We start from the raw sequence: 21899 nt of genomic DNA on the forward strand, positions 1-21899 counted from the left end.
AATAAAAATAATTTCAGTGAAAGGATAATGATTGAAATGATTGGCAAGGCTGCAGTGAAAATTCATTAGGTAATTAGTGTGTTCATCAGTGTATTTATAACTCAGATTAAAATGTTGATCTCAAACTATTTTCAGGGTCAAAATGGCCAGTGAGCCTCAAATTCTAAAAGTCAGCTCTTAATGTATTCTTAAAGGGGAGCAGGTCTCCATGAGCAATTCAGGGTTTGAAATGTCTTAAGTCTGTTAGACCATCAGATTTGTATTTTTTTCTTTTTTAGATTTATATCTTTTAAATTAAAACATTACCAAGGTATATGCTTGTGGTTTTTAAATTAATTAAGTAATATTATAAGTACTATGTATAAGCCATTGAGCTTTAGACATTAAGGAGTGTGCTTAGACCTATAAGAAATGATGTCGGTTACTAGATAACCGGGGAAATAAAACAAAAAGTAAAATTAACAGTGCAAGCTAATATATATATAAAACGTAAACCATTGTTTGCCCTAAGAAAATCTGCTTCTATATTAATAGCAGTAGCTTTTGAGGCATCTCACAAAATCACCAGCCTGGCTTTTGGAAATGTTCATACCTAATGGCAACCCCGGAGAAGGCAATGGCACCCCACTCCAGTACTCCTGCCTGGAGAGTCCCATGGACGGAGGAGCCTGGTAGTTGCAGTCCATGGGGTCGCTGAGGGTCGGACACGACTGAGCGACTTCATTTTCACTTTTCACTTTCGTGCACTGGAGAAGGAAATGGCAACCCACTCCAGTGTTCTTGCCTGGAGAATCCCAGGGACGGGGGAGCCTGGTGGGCTGCCGACTGAAGTGACTTAGCCGCAGCAGCAATGGCAGCCCACTCCAGTATTCTTGCCTGGAAAATCCCGTGGACAGAGGATCCTGGAGGGTGGGCTACAGTACATGGGGTCACAAAGAGCTGGACACAACTGACTGACTAACACTTAAGAATGTCCACCATATCATGGGGAACTGAAGATGAGCTTGAAGAGGGTACTGGGCCCCAAATACAGGTAGCCTACAAATGTGGAGGGTGACATTTTCTGCCAGTCCCCTCATTTCATTGTCATAGTTTGCTGTCTTGGCTCTGATCATAGATAACAAAATACAGAAATTGGTGATCGTATTATCCATAAAGACAACCAGATACAAACCAAGCTCTGTGCTGTTTATGCTAAGGGACTAAAGTGTGTGTGCTTTAAGTTGAGCCTGTTTTAGCTTAGCCCACATTCATTATCATACCTTGTATTTTGTTTTTTGAAGTATAGTTGATTTAGAATGTTGTGTTAATTTTTACCATATATATGTACTTTTTCATATTCTTTTCCATTATGGTTTATCAAAGAATATTGAATATGACATATCCTTTTTTTAAAAAAACTTAATATTGACTACTGTAATTATGGTACATTTACAGATATAAATTAGCAGTGACATGTTATAAAAGGAGGATTTTCAAGCTGAACGTGGAAGTAACTAAGCTTTGAATCTTTGAAAAGAAGGAAGGAGGAGGAAATTTGTTAAGGACCAGAAGCAAGTTAGATCTATTACATATTTGGGAGTTGGTACTGGGATCATAACAGTGGCAGAAACTGAAAGCCAGAACCAAAGTAGATCGGTAGGCTCTCCTGGAGAAAGCAGTGTCTTTGTAGCAGCATGTTATGGATGAAAAGAACTGAGTGGGACAATTAAGTTAGTAGCCAGAATTTACAGTGTTAGGTAGAATCTAAAACCCAAGCAAATTTGCCAGATAGAGGTAAAATTGAATAGGAACAAGAACAGAACTAGAAAAAGAGATGAGAGAAAGTGGGGCCCTAAGGTTTAAATCTGTGACCAGAAACGGCACAGTTAATGGACTTAGGAAAGTCAGAAGTGGAAACTAGATAGAAAGACTGGGAAAGGATGACATTAGGGTGTAGTCATCCTTTATTTGCTCAAACTACAGCACAGTTGCACTCATCTCACATGCCAGCAAAGTAACTCAAAATTCTCCAAGCCAGGCTTTAACAGTGTGTGAACCATGAACTTCCATGTTCAACCTGGATTTAGAAAAGGCAGAGGAACCAGAGATCAAATTGCCAACATCTGTTGGATCGTAGAAAAGGCAAGAGAATTAAAAAAAAAAAGAATCTACTTCATTGACTATGCAAAAGTCTTTGTGTGGATCACAACAAACTGGAAAATTCCTAAAGAGGTGGGAATACCAGACCACCTGACTTGCCTCCTGAGAAATCTGTATGCAGGAAAAGAAACAACAGTTAGAACTGGACATAGAACAACAGACTGGTTCCAAATAGGAAAAAGAGTAGGTCAAGGCTGTATATTGTCACCCTGCTTATTTAACTTCTATGCAGAGTACATCATGAGAAATGCTGGACTGGATAAAGCACAAGCTGGAATCAGGATTGCCAGGAGAAATATCAATAACCTCAGATATGCAGATGACACTACCCTTATGGCAGAAAGTGAAGAGGAACTAAAGAGCCTCTTAATGAAATTGAAAGAGGAGAGTGAAAAAGCTGGCTTAAAACTCAACATTCAGAAAACTAAGATCATGGCATCCGGTCACATCACTTCATGGCAAATAGATAGGGAAACAGTGGAAACAGAGACTTTATTTTGGGGGGCTCCAGAATTACTGCACGTGGTGATTAGAGCCAAGAAATTAAAAGATGCTTGCTCCTTGGACGAAAAGTTATGACCAACCTAGACAGCATATTAAAAAGCAGAGACATTACTTTGCCAACAAAGGTCCGTCTACTAAAAGCTATGGTTTTCTAGTAGTCATGTTCGGATGTGAGAGTTGGACTATAAAGAAAGCTGAACGTCAAAGAATTGGTGCTTGGAGAAGAATCTTGAGAGTCCATTAGACAGCAAGGAGATCCAACCAGTCCATTCTAAAGGAAATCAGTCCTGAATATCATTGGAGGGACTGATGCTGAAGCTGAAACTCCAATACTTTGGCCACCTGATGTGAAGAACTGACTCATTTGAAAAGACCCTGATGCTGGGAATGATTGAAGGTGGGAGGAGAAAGGGATGACAGAGGATGAGATGGTTGAATGGCATCACTGACTCAATGGACATGAGTTTGAGTAAACTCTGGGAGTTGGTGATGGACAGGGAGGCCTGGCATGCTGCAGTCCATGGGGTCACAAAGAGTTGGACATGACTGAGCAACTGAACTGAACTGAACTGAACATCCTTTATTTGAGATGAAGCTGTAATATCAGATGGAATCTGTGTGGCGACAGAGATGTGGTAGTACAGGGGAAGATCCAAAGAGAAGTATGACGGACAAGTGAACAAGTCACCTCCATTTTGAAGGGCCCTGTAAACCATACTCAGGACTCAGGGCATTGGGAATTATTCCCCAATAGCACAGCTCAGTTAAAATGATAAACCAATCAAAATCCCAAATCTTTTGTCGAAAAAAGTCTTGTTCTCAGTACTTTTAGTGGGGAAGAAGTTGCTAACGACAGAGCCCTCTCAGGAATTTCTCTTAGACTCAATATAAATGTTTTCATTTGCTTTCCTGTTGGTTAAAACATAAATTCTGCACCTCTCACAAATCTCTCTGTATTCAGTTATGTATTACCTAACCTTAGAGTATCATTTGGATCCTTCTGTTTTTTTAAACATAGCAAACTTTTCTTTGTCTCTGGTGACAGAGAAAGGCAAAGTGGTACAAAGAAGCAGAAACATTTTGAACAAGTCTACTGATAGTTTTTGTTTAACTTGACACCATACTTTGTTTTAGCTGAGATAAACTTCAAAAATAACGTTTTTTGTATTAGTCCTAAAATTGGTTCACATTCTCAGAACACCCACCATTGTCTGCCTAGTTAGTAAAAGTGAAATGAGAAATGGGTGTCCACCATCCCAGCATATTATGAAAAACCAAGCGATGACACATGAAAGTGAAGTGTGATAGAAAAACCTTACCAGAGTCTTTTATTACAATAATAAAAAAAATATTGCTAATCCTTATTAGCTTCTTTCTAAGATACTTTGAAATCTCCATGAACAAAGCTATTGGAGGTGATGGAATTTCAGTTGAGCTATTTCAAATCCTGAAAGATGATGCTGTGAAAGTGCTGCACTCAATATGCCAGCAAATTTGGAAAACTCAGCAGTGGCCACAGGACTGGAAAAGGTCATTTTCATTCCAATCCCAAAGAAAGGCAATGCCAAAGAATGCTCAAACTACCGCACAATTGCACTCATCTCACACGCTAGTAAAGTAATGCTCAAAATTCTCCAAGCCAGGCTTCAGCAATACGTGAACCGTGAACTTCCAGATGTTCAAGCTGGTTTTAGAAAAGGCAGAGGAACCAGGGATCAAATTGCCAACATCCACTGGATCATGGAAAAAGGAAGAAAGTTCCAGAAAAACATCTATTTCTGCTTTACTGACTATGCCAAAGCCTTTGACTGTGTGGACCACAATAAACTGTGGAAAATTCTTCAGGAGATGGGAATACCAGACCACCTGACCTGCCTCTTGAGAAACCTGTATGCAGGTCAGGAAGCAACAGGTAGAACTGGACATGGAACAACAGACTGGTTCCAAATAGGAAAAGGAGTATGTCAAGGCTGTATATTGTCACCCTGCTTATTTAACTTCTGTGCAGAGTATGTTGTGAGAAATGCTGGGCTGGAAGAAGCACAAGCTGGAATCAAGATTGCCGGGAGAAATATCAGTAACCTCAGCTATGCAGATGACACCACCCTTATGGCAGAAAGTGAAGAGGAACTCAAAAGCCTCTTGATGAAGGTGAAAGAGGAGAGTGAAAAAGTTGGCTTAAAGCTCAACATTCAGAAAACGAAGATCATGGCATCGGTCCCACCACTTCATGGGAAATAGATGGGGAAACAGTGGAAACAGTGTCAGACTTTATTTTTCTGGGCTCCAAAATCACTGCAGATGGTGACTGCAGCCATGAAATTAAAAGACGCTTACTCCTTGGAGGAAAGTTATGACCAACCTAGATAGCATATTGAAAAGCAGAGACATTACTTTGCCAACAAAGGTCCGTCTAGTCAAGGCTATGGTTTTTCCTGTGGTCATGTATGGACTGTGAAGAAAGCTGAGCGCCAAAGAATTGATGCTTTTGAACTGTGGTGTTGGAGAAGACTCTTGAGAGTCCCTTGGACTGAAGGAGATCCAACCAGTCCATTGTGAAGGAGATCAGCCCTGGGATTTCTTTGGAGGGAATGATGCTGAAGCTGAAACTCCAGTACTTTGGCCACCTCATGTGAAGAGTTGACTCATTGGAAAAGACCCTGAAGTTGGGAGGGATTGGGGGCAGGAGGAGAAGGGGACGACAGAGGATGAGATGGCTGGATGGCATCACTGACTCGATGGATGTGAGTCTGAGTGAACTCCGGGAGTTGGTGATGGATGGGGAGGCCTTGTGTGCTACGATTCATGGGTTCGCAAAGGGTCAGACACAACTGAGCAACTGAACTGAACTGAAGATACTTTGACACATAGCTGTAGAGTCTGAACAAATGTGAGGTTTTTAATGATCCACATAAGAGGTAATTTGAAAGCCTGATGTGATTCATTACTAGCTCAGTATCTATTTCCTATAAACAAAGAAGGTGGCCTCTCTTGGCTGTTACATGACTATTCAGAAGAGCTGAGTTCCTTGCCATAAGTCTCACCAGTTTGTGGGTCCACATTTTAAAGATGCTGCCACACATGGTGTATTAGAAATGTCCAGATGTGAAAAGTTTTATTCAATCAAATCAGGCTTTATTTAGTGGGATTTTGTGGACAAATCTTTGTTCTCAGCTGTATAATAATTACAGGCTATTTTACCAGTGGATAAGGAAAGAATTACTCTCTGAAAATTTGGTGACTTTATAATTGCATGTATTTACCTGCCTTATCAGAATAGACTTTATCAACTGAGATATAAGATTATTTTTATTTAAACGACTCTTGGGTAAATTGAACAAGCACACTTTTGCAGGGAGTTTAGCTTTTATAGACACTTTGTTCCTGACATGAATAAAGAACAAATGAAATGAGTTTTATTTTTTCCTTCGTTTTCGAAATGTATACAGACTTGGCACAGAAATTACCTAGGTGGTTAGTTTAGCCCAACCTGTGATCCTACCGAGAAATGTACAGACATTTATTGACAACTTGGTGTGTTCAGCATGCAGATGTGTTTTAGCCAAGGCTCTGTATTTCACATGGGAAGTTTTATGGTGCTGGATCAGAATCTGCTAAAACCTTCAGAGGAGTTTTTTTTTTTTTTTTTCAGAATTCAGTTTTCTTTCTTACTATCCCACTTCAATCTGCAGCTAACTTCTGTGTCTCAGATATGCCTGAAGTAGAATTTACTTTTCTCACAGGTGTTCATTATAATTCAAAGTTAAGTTCATAAGGAAGTAATAATGAGTCTAGACAATCTATAGATTGGATTCTGCTTCTCATAGCCAAATCTCAATTTAGTTTTTCCACTCAGTACCAAAATTTTGTTTAAGCAATATAAACATCTTAACTTTTCTTTTGCCAAATGTCTTTAGAAACAGGAATCCCTTGTGATGTCCCTTCTTATCCTTCCAATCTCACTAATGTTCCGTAAACTTTCTAAAGTTATTGAGAATGTAAACATCCCTGAGTCAGAAACTTTGTCTTCTGTTTCTCTTATTAACACTTTCTTGATAAGCCTTCCTGAAATACTGACAGATTGGACCCACAGCCAGAGGTATGCACATCAAATGTCCTTCTTAGCATGGACACAGGGAAATTGTTGTGCAGTGCTTTGGTCTGCTTAAGGGGAAAAGAAACCCTGAGCACTGAAGCATTAAGAGACAGCCACCGAGCCTTCAGCTGTGTCCATCTACTTGGCAGTCGTCCACTCATCAAGGCTTCAGTTATGCTAGGATATGAGACCTGGAGAAGAGAGTGTGATTGTCTTTGTGGCTCCCATCAGAAAGTCAGCTATGGCAGATTGACTATGAGCAACTAGCTTGGAAAAGTTTTCATTCCGAAGGTTTGTGCTCTAGGCTTGCTGCTTATACTCTGAGACTGCAGAGACTAAGGGATGCCCAGCTGAGTGGCGGCACCATCCTGGGCAGAGTAAGTGCAGATGCCCAGCAGGACTGGCGTCTGGCTCTGTGTTTGATAGCACTGCTGGCCTCTGCCTTCTTGCATTTTCCTACTGTGCTCTCTACTAAGTTTTCTTCTTTTCTTTTCTCAGTCCTGCTCCCTGCAAGATGAGATGGGTCTGGTCCTCACCTGCACCCCAGCCTCCCCGAGTACATCTTCCCTTCTTGCCGCGTTTCAGTTCTCATGTGGCTGTCATTGGGAGCACGGCTCCTGGATGAGGGTTCTGATGTTTTCTGTCAGGGCATGTCTCTCTTCCTCTCTTGTTTGATTCTCATTTTTCTTCTGTCCCTACTCTTCCAATTTCCATTTTCTGCACGCCCCATTCCTCACCTGACTTTCTGCCTCACTCTCTTCGTCTCCTCCCTCCTTCAGTGTCGCCTGTGGGTGCTTCTTCACTGGGACCATTTTCACTTCACGTTGACATCCGTCTCCTCTCCTCCTTTTTATCGCTAGCATCTTCTCCCTGTGTCTCTTCCATCATGTTTAATTCATCATCACCAGGTTAAACAAAACGAGCCATTGGAGACAATCCTGTTCTGTCAACAAGGCTTAAATCCTCTCATTGTCTCAATCGATAAACACTTCTAAATGCTTAAACTTTGCCACTATCAAACCTTAGACCAAGTCTCACAGGACCTACCTAAAGTATTAGGCTAGTTAAAGCTTTTTGTGATCTAATATTTAAGTTTCCAGACAAAGAGTCTACTGTATTTGGCAATTTGAACTCTCATTTTACCCCTTGGTAGTTTGTGTAATTAACTGAACTTTAGATCATGCTGGACACCTGCTGCCTTTCACAAGTGAAAGCCTCCTGCACTTCAAGGAAGCAGTCAGTGTAATTACAGGACTAGGGCTCCTTTAAGGAAGATGGCCTCTGTTTTATGCAACATTTTTTTTTTTCAACTTTATGGATGTGACAACTTTAAATTCTCTGACCACCTCAGTAAATCAGATGTTTAGCGTAAGGTTTTAATGGCAATGTACTTGGAAACCCCCCTACTCTGACCTTCTCACTCCCTCTTTTTCTTTCTTGGTGCCTCTACCCCTTCAGCCTCTCACTAGGGCCAGCCAGGTTCCTCAGCTCTCTAGAAGTCCAGATCCCACAGACTGTCCATCTTTTAAGCTTCCATGATAACCATTCCTCCTGTTGTCCACAGCCCATCCAGCCAGACCATGTTATTGGGATCTTGAGGGGACCAAACAGATTTTTCCCTGTTCTGATACTGTGAGAAATAAGAAAAAGGACAAAGGAAAAATATCACCTTCATTCCTGATAGAGAAGTGGAAGTAGGTAACTTATTGTATACTAAAAGTGAGCTATTAGTCTGCCTAACCCCCAAATTAGGCAGCTGTCCACAGCCAGTCATGGGTACCGCTGGACTTGGGTGGGCCTCCCTCCCCTACCCCAGGGCAGAATGCTGGGGGGCAGAGGTTGACCTGGGCTGACTGTGAGCATCAGGGCAGAAGGAAGGCCAGAGGATGGGGCTGGGGCATCCATGCCAGCTTTCTCCTTTCATACATTTGTCCAGATACAGCCCTCCACTGCCACTGTGGAGTCAGTCAGAGAAGAGATGGGGCATATTATGCCAATGACTGCCCCCTGCGTGGAAGGAAAATGCCCTGTCAGGTACATCACAGGTCATTAGTCTGCGTTAGGAGTGGACTGCCTTTTGGTCAAGTGCCCACCCCAGTCTAGGCAGTGGACGTCTCTTCAAAAACAAGTTGATTTCCTGAGCAGAAGCTGGGGATGGGGCACTTTAATAAGGAGCAATGGGGACTATCATATCCTGAGTCCTGCTTATGACCTCACAGTACCACCATCTGCTCCCTGAGTATTTTCTCTGTGACCAGTCAGTTCCTTATGTAACATTTGAAAGTCGTATTCTATCAGCCATCATAGAGGGAGAGAGAGAAAATGCATAGCTATGAGGGAAAAGACAGCAGATTCAGTCTGTGCTGTTTTACAGGTGACAGGCATGCTCTGTTTATAAGCCTGTCCCAGAGTGCACCACCTTGAGGATGTCCAGAGGCAGAGCTGCCCAAGCCAAGAGACTAACTTTCTCATGGAATGTTTTAGAACAGGAATGACAAATAGCTTTCATGTCATGCCACCTTCTATATATTTATTGGCAGTAGCTGCCAGGAGTGCTGTGCCAAGGAAGATTCCAAGGCTGTAGCCCCGGTCAGCAAGAAAGAGTTCTATGATCATTATTGATGTGGGTAAGGAGAGTAAGGGCACTTCAGCCAAGTACTGACCATTGTCGATTCAAAGAGATCATAGGTGGGATCTTCATCCCTAGAAATATCACAACCTGTGCACCAGAAGTAGGAAGGGGCAGCTTAAAGCTGGAGAAGCACCAAAGGAGACTGGTACAGGGCCAAAAATTTGGATTGTGTAGCACAAGATCTGCAGACTTTTTCTGTAAACAACAGAATTTTTTTTTAGGCTTTGTGAGCCATGTATTCATACAGCTGAGTTCATATAGCTGAGTCACAATGACTCAGCTGTGCCATCATGGTGCTGAAGCAGCACAGACAATACAGAAAAGAATGGGCATGGTTATGCCACAGTAAATCTTATTTTGCAGAAGCAAACGGTGGGACATAGTTTGTTGCTTGATGTAGAGATGAGACTAGCATCAAGACCTAGAACTCTGGAAACTCCCTATGGTACCTATGTCTAAATCTCTTTCTATCCTCAGCTTTGGAAGATTTCATTGAGATCCAACAAAGCATTTGACAGGCAATATTAAGCTCTCCAAATCTAACCTCTTTTCAGGAAGACATTAACAGTGATGTCTACTCAGAGATTTCTCCCAGGTACATTCAGAGTATGTGCAGTGATGCAGTCATGTCACGTCACTTCTTAGGCAGCAGTGGGGTCCCAAAGATAGCATATCAGACAGAAGTCTCACACCACCGTAATTACCTGTGAAAACCCCTGTGATCACTGTAAGTTAGAATATGTCAATACAGGGATTGAAAGCCATGAGGTGTACTGAAGGAAGGCATGAAAGGGAAGTCCACATGCAGGTAGATGTTCGGGTGAAGGAACATTCCTTCTTGGTTAGAACATTCTTACCTGAGCAGGTGCAGACTGTAATGTATCCTGCTTGCCAGAGGGCTCCTCCCATTCTAGTTTAACATTAAGGCTCCTGAGCCTTTGGTTTACATTAATATCTGTGTTACTTATCTGAGAGTTCATACAGTTGAGAGCAAGAACATAGGCATCTGTCACAAGCCCTCAACCATTATGTTAGATCTGATCCTAAACCTGCTTGTGTGATCATAAACACATACACACCATTCAAGGAAACAAAGAATCTGGCAGTCAGCTTCCTGCCACCTCCGGCTTTCATCATAGGAATTCTACTCATGCTCACAGCCTGGGCATTTGTTTTTTTCCTTACCAAGTGAGAAGAAATCATTGAAGCCAGTAGGTATGTATGATACAGCCCCACAGGCTATCTTATGTCATCTTCAATTTTTATAAAACATGAGGGATACACAGTATTCAGTAAGATACTCATCCAGCTACAGTGACTTTCCCAGGTTGCTCAGCTAGTCAGTACCAAAACAAAGTTTAAATCTCAGCTTCCTCATCTGTGAAATGGGAATAAAAATATATCAGCCTCACAGGGATATTCTAAGGAATAGATGAATTCTAAAATAACCTAGAATGATCCCTGTCTCAGTGATTGTCAGCTCTCATTTTTATCTGAGGTTTTATGTACAACTCTAGTGATTCCATATGGATGGACTCCTGCAAGGTGCTAGCTGTAAGATGCCCATCATCTTAGATGAATGAGGGGCCACGGATGCAGCAGGAGCTTTGCTTCTGATCCTCAATGAACTATTCCATTTCCAACAATACAATCACAAGACACAAGAGATGTGATAAGCTTTCTAAATTTACGTGTAACCAAGAAAATGGACCTCCTCTATCTGATTGTCACTCGGAAGAATAATGAAGGAGGATCAAGGGCACGGGGACAGTGAACATTTGAGGAGGAAGCTTTTGCTTTATAGAATTTGGTTTGTTTCCACTGACCTCTCATATCCTGGGGAAAACGAAAAAAAGACTCAATTACTCAAAGCAGGGGTCGAAGTATTTTAGGATTTATGAGCCATGCTGTTTCTGTCACAAGTCCTCAGCTCTGCCACTGGAGCACAAAAGCAGCCATCGACGATCTGTAAATGAATCACTTTGGCCGTGTTCCACTGAAACTTTATTTATGGGCACTGAAATTTGAATTTCATGTAATTTTCATGTATCACAAAATATTCTGATTTTTTCCCAACTGATTAAAAAATGTAAAAATTATTCTCAGCTCACAGGTGGTACAAAAAGAGGAAGCAGCCTGAGTTTGTCCCCCAGGCCATTGCACCAGCCTGAGAACCAGACCTGTCATGGTTTGCTGGTTGTTTGGGTACATTATCTCACATCTCTGGACCTCAGTTTCCTCTAGAGAGAACAAGAGACTGATCCCAAAGGAGCCCTGAGATTCGTTCTAGCACTAAAAGGCCAAGACTGCGAGGTTGTCGTGTGGTTTTATAGTCAGACAAACCTAGGTTCTAGCCTGGGATTTGCTGAGGGACGTTGGGCAAGTTCCTAAGCCCCAGTGCCTCAGTTGCCTTGTTTGTAGAGTGGGGATAGCAATGTTAACTTTAGGGTTGCTGTGATGATTCAACTAATAGGATACTTATGAACCCCTCTACTGATGTGTCCAACGAACATTTATTATACCTAATATATGCTAAGTGCTAACTATTGTATTAAAAATAACTTGTATTAATTGTAATAACTTTTTTTTTAAGAAAAAGCTGAATTCCTATTAAAATAATACTTTTAAAACTAGAGAGAAGTTTTCTTCACAGCCCTGTGATAAAAAGCTGGCCTAAGTGGTGGGGAGGGGCTGCACCTTTTGAACAAAGCCCTGTAATTAGAGTCCACTACTGTTATCGTCTCTCCCATGTAGTGAAAACAAGGAACAAATTTTGATAAATTAACTTTGCATCTCTGTATACAGCTCTCTCACTCCACCCAGTGGCAGGAAGTAAGTGGTAAATCATGTGGAAAAGATGGGAATTTTTTTTTTAATTTTAATAATTACTGTTCTTTTTATAATAATCTCTACCAATAGAACAAGATCTCATTTTAAACTCAGTCCCCTGTGACTCTCTATTGCTGTTTTTAAAGCCTGCAGTGGTAGGTAACCATTTAGCTGAGTGGCTTTCAACAGGGAGATATTAAGAAGTGCCTGAACTTCAACCAGCACGAGTTGATCAGCATCTGTACAGGTGGTTATTTAAAGTATTGTCCTGCAGCCTCATTAAAAAGAAACCCAGCCTTTAATAAATATTAGAAAACGCCAGCAGCACAATTTAAATGTGGGAAAGAGATCAGTTTTCTCTGTAATTATGTGCATAGGCATAAATAGTCTGTTTGGAACTCTTGATTCCATGTCACAGTTTAGCAGCCATGATGGTTTCTATTTAGAAATAAGGACGGGAAGGGAATGTGGAGTAGGTGTCAGCCACTTGGTGAATCAAGAAGAAACTAAGCTGAAATACTCATATGATGTCATTAGCAAAAAGAATCTGCAGACTAGCAAGCATTTGTTAAAGGCTCCCTCCGTTCCCCTCAGCATTTCCAGTGACCTCCTTTCAGAGATGGCTGTTCTTTCTCACCATCTTCTTTGCATCCCCACTTCCCCTTCTAGCTGCTCTCAGAACCAAAATGAGGAAGTGATTTGTAATTCCTCTCCAAGCCTTGGGCTGCAGGGCCTGCCCTGGCTTTGTTTCTCCCTGGCCTGTCCCTAGCCCTGCCAGCCAAGGAGAAATCGACCAGGGTGCTAAAAGGGAGATGCTGGCAGGGTCAGGGTAGGGCTGCTGTGGAAGAAACTTGGCAACCTCACTTCTTTCCCCCTCATTCTCTCTGTTTGACTCTTCATCTCTCTTTGTCCTTCATTCTCTTAGTCATCTCAATCTCTAGTCTCCTCTTTCATCCATTCTGTCTCTCATTCTCCTTTTTTGTTTGTTTGTTTTTTGGTCTCTTTCCTCTTCTCCCTCTCTGTTTATCTTGTCCCTCTGTCTCTCCCTCCGGTCTCTCTCTCTCTCTCTTTCTTTTTGACTCTCCTGCCCCTGGCTCTGCCACGTCCTCCATCTCATCTGTTCTGTGTGTGTTTCTCTCTTTTTTAACCTGTTTCTAATGCCAACCCTCCCCCCCACCTTGTGTGACAGATTTTCATTTGACCAAGGCCCCTCTGTATATTTCCTCTTTCTCCTCATAGTCCTGTGCCTCAGCTTCCTATTTCACTGTGAGGTTCTCTTCTAAAACTGCTTGGCTCTGAGCATGCCTACTATGTGCTTTATAATTAAGACTGTAATTGAAGTGTAACTGCAAATATAATTAAATTCACTTTAGTGGATCCTGGAATTATGAAGAAATTAGGCCTTTTGATATGGCCCTGCCGGAGCAGCTGGATAGAGAGAAAGACCCTGTGTTAGTGTGGAGCTGCCCTATCCACTCTGTTACCCTGGCCACCACCTCTGGTTGTTAACCTTGAGCACAGTGACCTTATATGCCTGGACAGCTAGAAGTGGCAGCAGCTTGGAGCCTCCCTCAAGGACACTCAACACAGCCAGCTGCTATGTGGCCCTTCTTAGAAAGAGGGGCCAATGAAAGCATCTAAGGACTCAGAAAGCTCATGAACAACCCTCTTCGTTTTCCCTGAGGCCGTTTGGATTTTTTATTTCAACCTCATATAAAGAGTTATCGGCCAGCAAGGTGCTCAGAAGCGGAGTCACCCACACTTGCTGCCTGAAGTTCACTTTTTATGGATGAGCCTGTCCATGGTTATTCAGTCCATGCACAGACACATCCTTTGTGGGGGACACTGTGCCTAGAGGTACACGGTGAGCAAACCTGAGCAATGGCAGCCCTTCCAAAGCCTATGTTTAGTGGGGACAAGAGCAATGTCAGTAAGCAGTCCTAAAAGTGCTGGGATTTTAGATGTACAAAGTATTTGGGAAGCTCATTTTCCAATCCGCTACTCTAGGTTGGGGGTTGAGATGTGGTGACAAGAAAGCATCCCCAAAGAAATGTCATTTAAAAAGATAGTTCACGGACATATGGCGTCCTCCAAGCAGAGAGGGCAGCAGAGCTCAGGGTAGAGGGCATAGCAGGCTTGTCTGCAGGTTCACGGGTTTCTCTGTCAGCCATTTTCCCTCTTGGGTATATCTGGTGCTAAGTTGGATGCTGAAAAGGGTATTAATTCAGGAACTGGCTAGTTCGTTATAAGGAAGAACAACCCATTTATCAGGAGGTATAATGCATATCAGGAGTATGCACTATTCATGCATACTCATGGAAGGGAAGGTGAACCAACATTTCTCTCGGTGGGTGGGGGCCATAATAAAGCTGGCCCACAGGAAGAGTTGGAGGCAGACCTCAGGAACATCATTCCAGCCCTTGGTCTCTTCACTTGACTTCTCCACCCTCTACGTATTTGCACTGTCTTTCTCTCATCTGCCTACTTATGACTAGAAGTCCTTTTCATGCTACTACTTTCTCTTTCATGGAAACCACCCATTGAGATTCTCTATAGAGAAAATCTAATTGGACTAATGACCATGGTCTGTATTTGGACCGCCCTTGGGTCAGGTGCAGTCAGTGTCTTGGAAGCAGTCAAGGTCTGCCTTGGGGTAGAGAATATGCCATGGTCCCTCATAGAGCAGGGACCGTGGGGACAGAAGGTTTAGCCAAAAGAGCAGACATCCTAGTTGTACATGATCCTTGTTCTTGAATAATTTATGGCCTCACTGAGGTTCTGATGATTTCATGCATGGTAAAGTGCTCTGTGTTTTAAATGTCAAACGGGAGTCACTGGGAAATCAAAATAGAGTCCAGAAAGCAAAGGATTTTGAAACTGAATTCTGCCAGTCAGTCACTAAGCCCCAGTACTCTTGGCTTAAAAAAAAAAAGAAAAAGAACTGATTTATAAACACTGAACTCACGGGTTCATTTAGAAACATCAAATTCACAAGTTCCTTGTAAGGGTCAAATAAAGTAATGTGGGAGGACTTTGTAAACCAGATTTTTTGTCGTTGTTGTTATAAGGATGATGATGACATATATTTACAAAATCATAAGAAGGACTTATTCAGGTATCAGAATGGGTGTGTCAAGCATTATTTGAATGTTCATTCCACTGCTTCCTATTACTAGCCATACTTACTGGACTAGCCTTTAACTTATTTGTGCCTCAGTCCTCTCCTCTGTAAAAGGAAGATAATAGCAGCTATCTCAGGGTTTCTACTGAGGAACAGGGGAGCAAATATACTTAGAACCCCAGAGCAGTGTGTGACCTGTGTGAAGTGAAAGCTGCTCTATGCTTTTATTGTTGTTATCCCCACTCCTAGCAGAACTCTTTCAGTCCAGATACGCAGAGCTTTGTGTAGACCTGTAGGTGTGTGAGACCTGTGCCCACAAGAGGAGTCATATCGAGGAGAAGTAGATTAGAAGGTGAGGGATGTTCAGCCAGATAAGACTGCCTCTTGGGGTGATGCATGGGGTCTGGGGAGCTGTGTGTTGAGAAAGGAAGAGGGAGAATTCTGAGTCTCTTGTAGCATAATGTAGATTTTTCTTCTCTGGTGAATTGGAGCCCAGGTGGAGAGAGCGTTCTAAGTCCATATCTCTGTTGAAGGAGATAAAAATTTCCATCTTTGACTTTCATTGACCTCCTAGTCCAAAGACCAATTCGATTCTGTGTCTGTCAAGACTGATTCACACTGTACCACTACTATTATACATAAGCCTGCAGATTAAGGTTGGAATCCCTTAGCTTGGTACCAACACCTACCACAGTCTGATCCCCTGTCCTACTTTTCAGCCTCTGGGACCTTGGCTGAATCTTTACCAAATGAATCAAAATGCACATTGAGGTTGTTCTTAATGAAATAGTAAATCTTTTCATCTGCATTAGTTAAGTTCTAGTGTGAAACAAATTGCCCCAAAATTTAGCTGCCGCTTAGCACAAAATAACATTGACCATCTTACAGTTTCTTTGGTGGGAAATCCAGGGCTGGCTCAGCTGCGTCCTCTGGCTCAAGATCTCTCTCAAGTCCAATCATTGTGTTGGCCAAGACTGGGGTTCTGCTGCAGCTTGCCTCGCAGGGGTGGCAGGAGCGGGGCTTGTTGCCTGTAGGCACACCCACACAGTTGGTGGGGTGCAGCTCTTTATGGGTTGTTGGAATGAACGCCTCAGTTCCTTGGTGCCTGCTGGCTAGAGGCTGCCCTGAGTCCTTTGCATTGTGAGTTTCCCCATGGGGCAGCCCATAGCCCATAGCATGGCAGTTGGTTTCATTAGAGTGAACAAACAGAAAATCAGAGGAAGCAAGACCGCAGTGATGGACTTAGTCTCAGAAGTGACCTTCCATCACTTTTGCTATATTCTTCTCCTTTAGAGGCAGGCCACTGCTCCAGCCTGTACTCAAGGGGCATGAACACCTAGAAGTCTCAGTCAGTCATCTTAGAACCATTTTAGAAGCTGCCACCCACACTTAACACAATAGCGTGTTAATTAAAGTAATGCTTGTGACATATGTATACCTATGGCTAATTCATGTTGATGCATGGCAGAAATCAACACAATATTGTAAAGAAATTATCCTTCAATGAAAATAAATGAATTTTTTATAAAAATGTAATGCTCACTCCTATAACAACAGATATGTTCAGAGGCAATATAGTAGGGGTTTCGTTCTGATTCATATGAAGTCAGAGAGGGTGAGGAGCTGGGTGCTTGGCTCTGCAGAGTTACCCAAACATGGATTTTAAGGGAGTCATTGTCATCTGAAAAAAAGCTGCCATCTAATATTTTTCTGGTTGGCAACATTTCAGAAGGCAGACAAGGAAAACAGAGGGAATACAGAGAGTAAAAGTGGAAGAAACTTCACGGGCATGTGTTTCATTGCTATTCACAGTGTATTGACCAGGACTCAGTCACACAACCCCCCTCCCCCACCTGGAACAGGGCCTGGGAATTGCAGTTCCTCTTTGGCAGCTCTTTCCCAACAGTAGCTCCCCACTGTAGCAGAGGAGCATGGAGCTTTGGTAAACAACCAGCCACGACCGCCACAGAGACTGCCATTTACAGAATGCTTTCACACCTATTATTTCATTTTGTTCTCATGGCGACCTATGCTACCAGCATTACTTTCCTCATTTTAAAGGTAGGAAAACAGACTAGTATGCCTTTAGGACATAATTAGAACAGGATTCAAGTACCATCTCTGCCTCTTTCAACCCGTGTGACTGTAGAGAAGTTTTTTAACCTCTCTGTGCCTCAGTTATCTCGTCTGTGAAATAGGTACAACCGGACCTATCCAAATTCATTGTAAAGTTTTCATGTGTCACATGTAAATCCCTTAGCACTGTACCTGACATATGCTTAATCAATATTCATTGTGAGGAAAATGATCACAGTATTATGTCTGAAGATAAAGAAGTTGATGCTCAAAAGATTTAAATGATTTATCCAAAACTACAATTAATACATGACAGAGTCAGAATGGGAGTCTAGGGATTTTAAGTAACAACTTCCCTATGTTTTAAGTTCTTGTTTGTCATGGAGTCCATTCATCAGATTCCTGTGTAAGGCGGCCCCGAGTCAGCCTTGAGCCAAAGACACAGTGTCCAGTGTCCCCTTCAACACTGCTTTGGTGGACCTAGCGTGCCAGGAGAATCAGTACTATACCGCCTTCTCGGCTCAATTGTTCCTCCTTAATTCTTGCCTTTGCCTTTGGTATGAAACATGCTGACCAAGCATCTCCTTTTTATTTGTACTCTGAGGTCCTCCAAGGCCTATATTTCAAGGTCTTTGTTTATAAATAGGCTCTGTCTTACTAACTGGATAAAAGCACTGGAGATGATGTAAGATGAGATATTTCATTAGACACTTAAATTTTATCACATTTCTCCCAGGAGCTTATTCACATTGAAAAGAATGGAGTGGTGTTTTGCATGTTAAATAGTCACCGAAGAACACAATTAGGTGGGGTGGTTTGGCCTGCATATGCTACAGATCCACCAGAAATGGCCAAGAGATGTCATTAGAGGTTACAGTGCTCATTTTCATGGCATCTGCCATTTTTGTTAGGTAGAATGAGGATGAAGCATAAAGGGACACTTTGAATACTGTCACTGTCTCCAGGCAGTGGATTCGAGCCAGTGAGCAGATTCTCTAACTTCAGATCTCAGATTAGCTCATGACTCAGACCTTTTGTTTCAAGAGATTAAGACAAAGGACTTCTGGAATGAGCCAAAACTACATTAAATTCACTTGAGTGTGTGGATTACCAGCAGCAATTTTAGCTTTTATCAGGGAAAAAAATGTCCATTAGTCTCTTTAAAATCCTTTCATCTTTTTTTGTAGCTGGACTATCACTTGATACAGATTTTGTCACATCATCTTTCCTGTCTGTGATATTGATTAGAATCTGTTTTTTAATTTTCTTCCTAGTGAAAAGCTATAAGTAGATTCATCCTGAGCATCTTCCTGTGTTACTGCCGTACTCCATATCATTCTAACACCCTGACTTACCATTCTCTTGCTCATTTTTGTGTGCACAAGGTTTTCTTCTTTATATTCCATATTCAGACTATCCAATCAAAAGATACGTCTATTTCAGAAGATTTTCCTCTTTCAAACTAGTTGAACAAGTGGTTGTTAATCTTTGTTCATGATCTTCTAAAAACCTCATTATTTCAGTTTTTTTAATGCCAGAGAAAATAGAGACAATATCTTTTTAATGCCAGGCATTTGAATTAAAAAGAGGAAAAAAATAAATTTGTCATCTAAATATATCTGAATAGCCAGGTCTGGATCATAAAAAATGACCTGAGTTGTAATAAAATGGTGTTAGAAGATCAGGCGGTCTTCCCAGGTGGTAAAGCACCCATCTGCCAATGCAGGAGATGCAAGAGATGCAGGTTTGATCCCTGAGTCAAGAAGATCCCCTGGAGGAGGACATGGCAACCCACTCCAGTATTCTTGCCTGGAGAATCCGATGGACAGAGGAGCGTGGTGGGCTACAGTCCATGGGGTCACAAAGAGTCAGACATGACTAAAGCAACTTAGCATGCACGGATGTACAGGAGACTCAGGCATCTCACGACTTCAGGTTGTATGAAACTTCCTGGGGCACCACCTTCAGTTCCATCACAGTGACTGTACAACATCCCCCCACTCCCTTCCAGGAACCAACGTCCACGAGGCCCAGAACATTCTCAGTAACAGCGGACTCCCCATCACTTCAGCTGTCGACCTGGAGGATGCAGCCAAGAAAGCTGTTGCCAGTGTGGCTAAGAAGTGATGCCTTGCCCTGATCCCTTGGAAGAAGTGCACTTACCCATAAAAAGGGATGGTTCTCTCACCACTGTGAAGAAAATGGTTATTCCATTGGGGAAAAAGGTGGGGTGGGAAAGGGGAAGAGTAAGAATTTCAAGTTTTTTGTTTAAAAAATTTAAATCTGTATTTTTTGAATAAGATATCTAGACAGCTTAATTTCCCTTATAGCCTTTATTAATTTAATGACCTGCATTCGCATAATTTTCTGTCATAGTGAGTCAGCTCACCATTGTTTTGCCAATTTGGGGGAGCGGTCTACAAGGCCAAACAGTGTGTGTGTATACAGCATTTGAGATCAGGCCCTGGTTCATTTGCAGCCATTTTGGTGAACATTTGTATTGTGTTTAAAAAAAAAAAAAATGCATGCTGTAAAAAAAAAAAAGACAAGATTACATTGAACAGATTTGCCATCAAAAAGGTGCAGCTAAGACACTGAAACAAGTAGCTGTTATAAACTGCTAGAGTTTTTACTATTTTGAATTCCAACATGTTTAGAAAATCCATGAAATATATTTTACAATGGAAGATTCATAATTAATACCACATACATGTATCCTACCATTTGCCTTAATATTGAATATGCTGTTTACCTCATACTAAAAATGAAGCCAGAAGCCTTATTTGTGATTTTGGAGTAGAAGTTTCTCTTTTAACATCAGAACTGAAGATTGATTCTTATGGAAATCTCTGATTGAGTCATTTCAAGATGAGACAACACTGAAATCAAATTATGCTGTGAGTGTCACTGTCTTTTCTCCCTTCCTATTTCCCCCCTGAATCTACCACCTGGGAAAATGTAATTGAGAGAATGTGGCTTTTTTGCATAGTGTCCATTTTTGTGGTGAGAAAGAATGTGATTTAGGTTTGTGTTAAAATTTTGGTAAATTTTTATCTGTATGTAAATTTGAATAAAATCCTCTGTTTTATAAACTCTAAGATCTGTGTATTTCTCATTTTAATCTATTTTACTCATCAATTTTTTTTTCTTTTACTAAGATACTAGTGTCTTAGGCAGTATAGCCAGAGATAAAAAATTTGGGTTGTCCCAGGGTTATTCCAGTTCTACTCAACTTTTTCAGTGACTGTATCTGTTAGGAGATTACTTAATCAAAGGATGAAAATTTGATACACCCTGAAAGCCCAGGTAAGTGCCACAAATATCTGACAGTTAAAATATGGCCTTAGTTCGTGTAGCATTGTAGGAAATATTCAGACATAATCTCCTCCCACTTAATGTGGCTCAGGTTCCAACATTAGCTGCTTTCCTCTCAACGTACAAATATGTCATAGACCATACTTTTTTTAACCAGTTTTACGTTGTTCTCAAAAGCTTCATATCTGGACAGAAGCACCATTGTTTTATAGATCTGTGTTTATCATGGAGGAAGAACTCATTTTATAGATCGGTTGTACATCCTTTATTAATTGTTACACAGTACATGAAAAATATTAACAGTGTCTTTTTAAGTGTGTTTTGATTTTGATAGCTTTACTAGTCAGTATTGTAAAAGAAATAATGTATTTCTATCAATTAGACAAAAACTACATATTTGAATCCTTTACCCTTTGTTAAGGCTTGTGTTAATCTGGCTGTGTATATGGATATTTCTAATCAATACAGTTTGGAGGAGGGGGTAAAGAAATGAAATCATTCGTGTGACTATTTTGTTAAATAACAACAAAGAGCCCTTTGTTTTCAAAGACGTGGGAAGCTATGTTTTCTTGGAAGCTCAAAGTATTGAGTTGATGTGGTTTGCATAGTATCCCTGGTGCTGAACACAGTACAGTTTCCATGTATTTTTATGGAGTGAATTACTGGTATGTGTTAAGGCATAGCCACACAGACGGAGGGTACACAGGAGAATTGGGGACAATTGGTGGTGTGGATCTGAAGCCTATATATTACCTACTCCAGTGTGTCCTGTATTTCTGACCGTCTGATGTCCCCTTCAAGTCTTCAGGTGTACTATATGTAAGGGTGAAAAATAATTTCCTTTAAATCTGATCAGTATTTGTTATACAATGCCCTATCCTAAACAAGAATATCTATGAAAGGAAGTGAGAGTCTAAATACAGTACTCAAAGAAGCTTAAAGAGTAATATACACTTTTTACCCAAACTGCTTTGCATGTAAGATTTTAATGGGTTTGCTAGTCTATCCTGTCAGTCTCGTAGAACTAGCATCAAATTTAGAGGGGATTGAAGTCCTGACCTTCCCACTTACCAACATTCACTTCTTTGGGTTGAACAACCTCTTGTATTTGTATAAGCTCTTTTGCAGTGGCAAAAAACCAACTCAAGCTTAAGAAAAAAGGTTGAGAGGGGGAGGATGGTTTT

General features: G+C 41.4%; 1 protein-coding gene across 5 annotated transcripts in view; it reads left to right on the top strand.

Annotated features, from left to right (window-relative positions):
• SUCLG2 (succinate-CoA ligase GDP-forming subunit beta) overlaps positions 1 to 21899 on the top strand; it is a 515982-nt gene that overhangs the window by 254982 nt on the left and 239101 nt on the right. For 2 of the 5 annotated variants that reach the window (XM_070776339.1, XM_070776341.1), the window contains exon 11: positions 19412 to 20498. The exons of the other annotated variants lie outside the window; for them this stretch is intronic. In XM_070776339.1, the coding sequence (XP_070632440.1) occupies positions 19412 to 19527 (116 nt within the window). In that variant the 3' untranslated portion in view covers positions 19528 to 20498. Of the gene's footprint in view, positions 1 to 19411; positions 20499 to 21899 lie in introns of those variants that run through there. 5 annotated transcript variants of the gene reach the window in all.

This window comes from Bos indicus, chromosome 22 (assembly GCF_029378745.1).
Source record: "Bos indicus isolate NIAB-ARS_2022 breed Sahiwal x Tharparkar chromosome 22, NIAB-ARS_B.indTharparkar_mat_pri_1.0, whole genome shotgun sequence".
NCBI lineage: Eukaryota > Metazoa > Chordata > Mammalia > Artiodactyla > Bovidae > Bos > Bos indicus.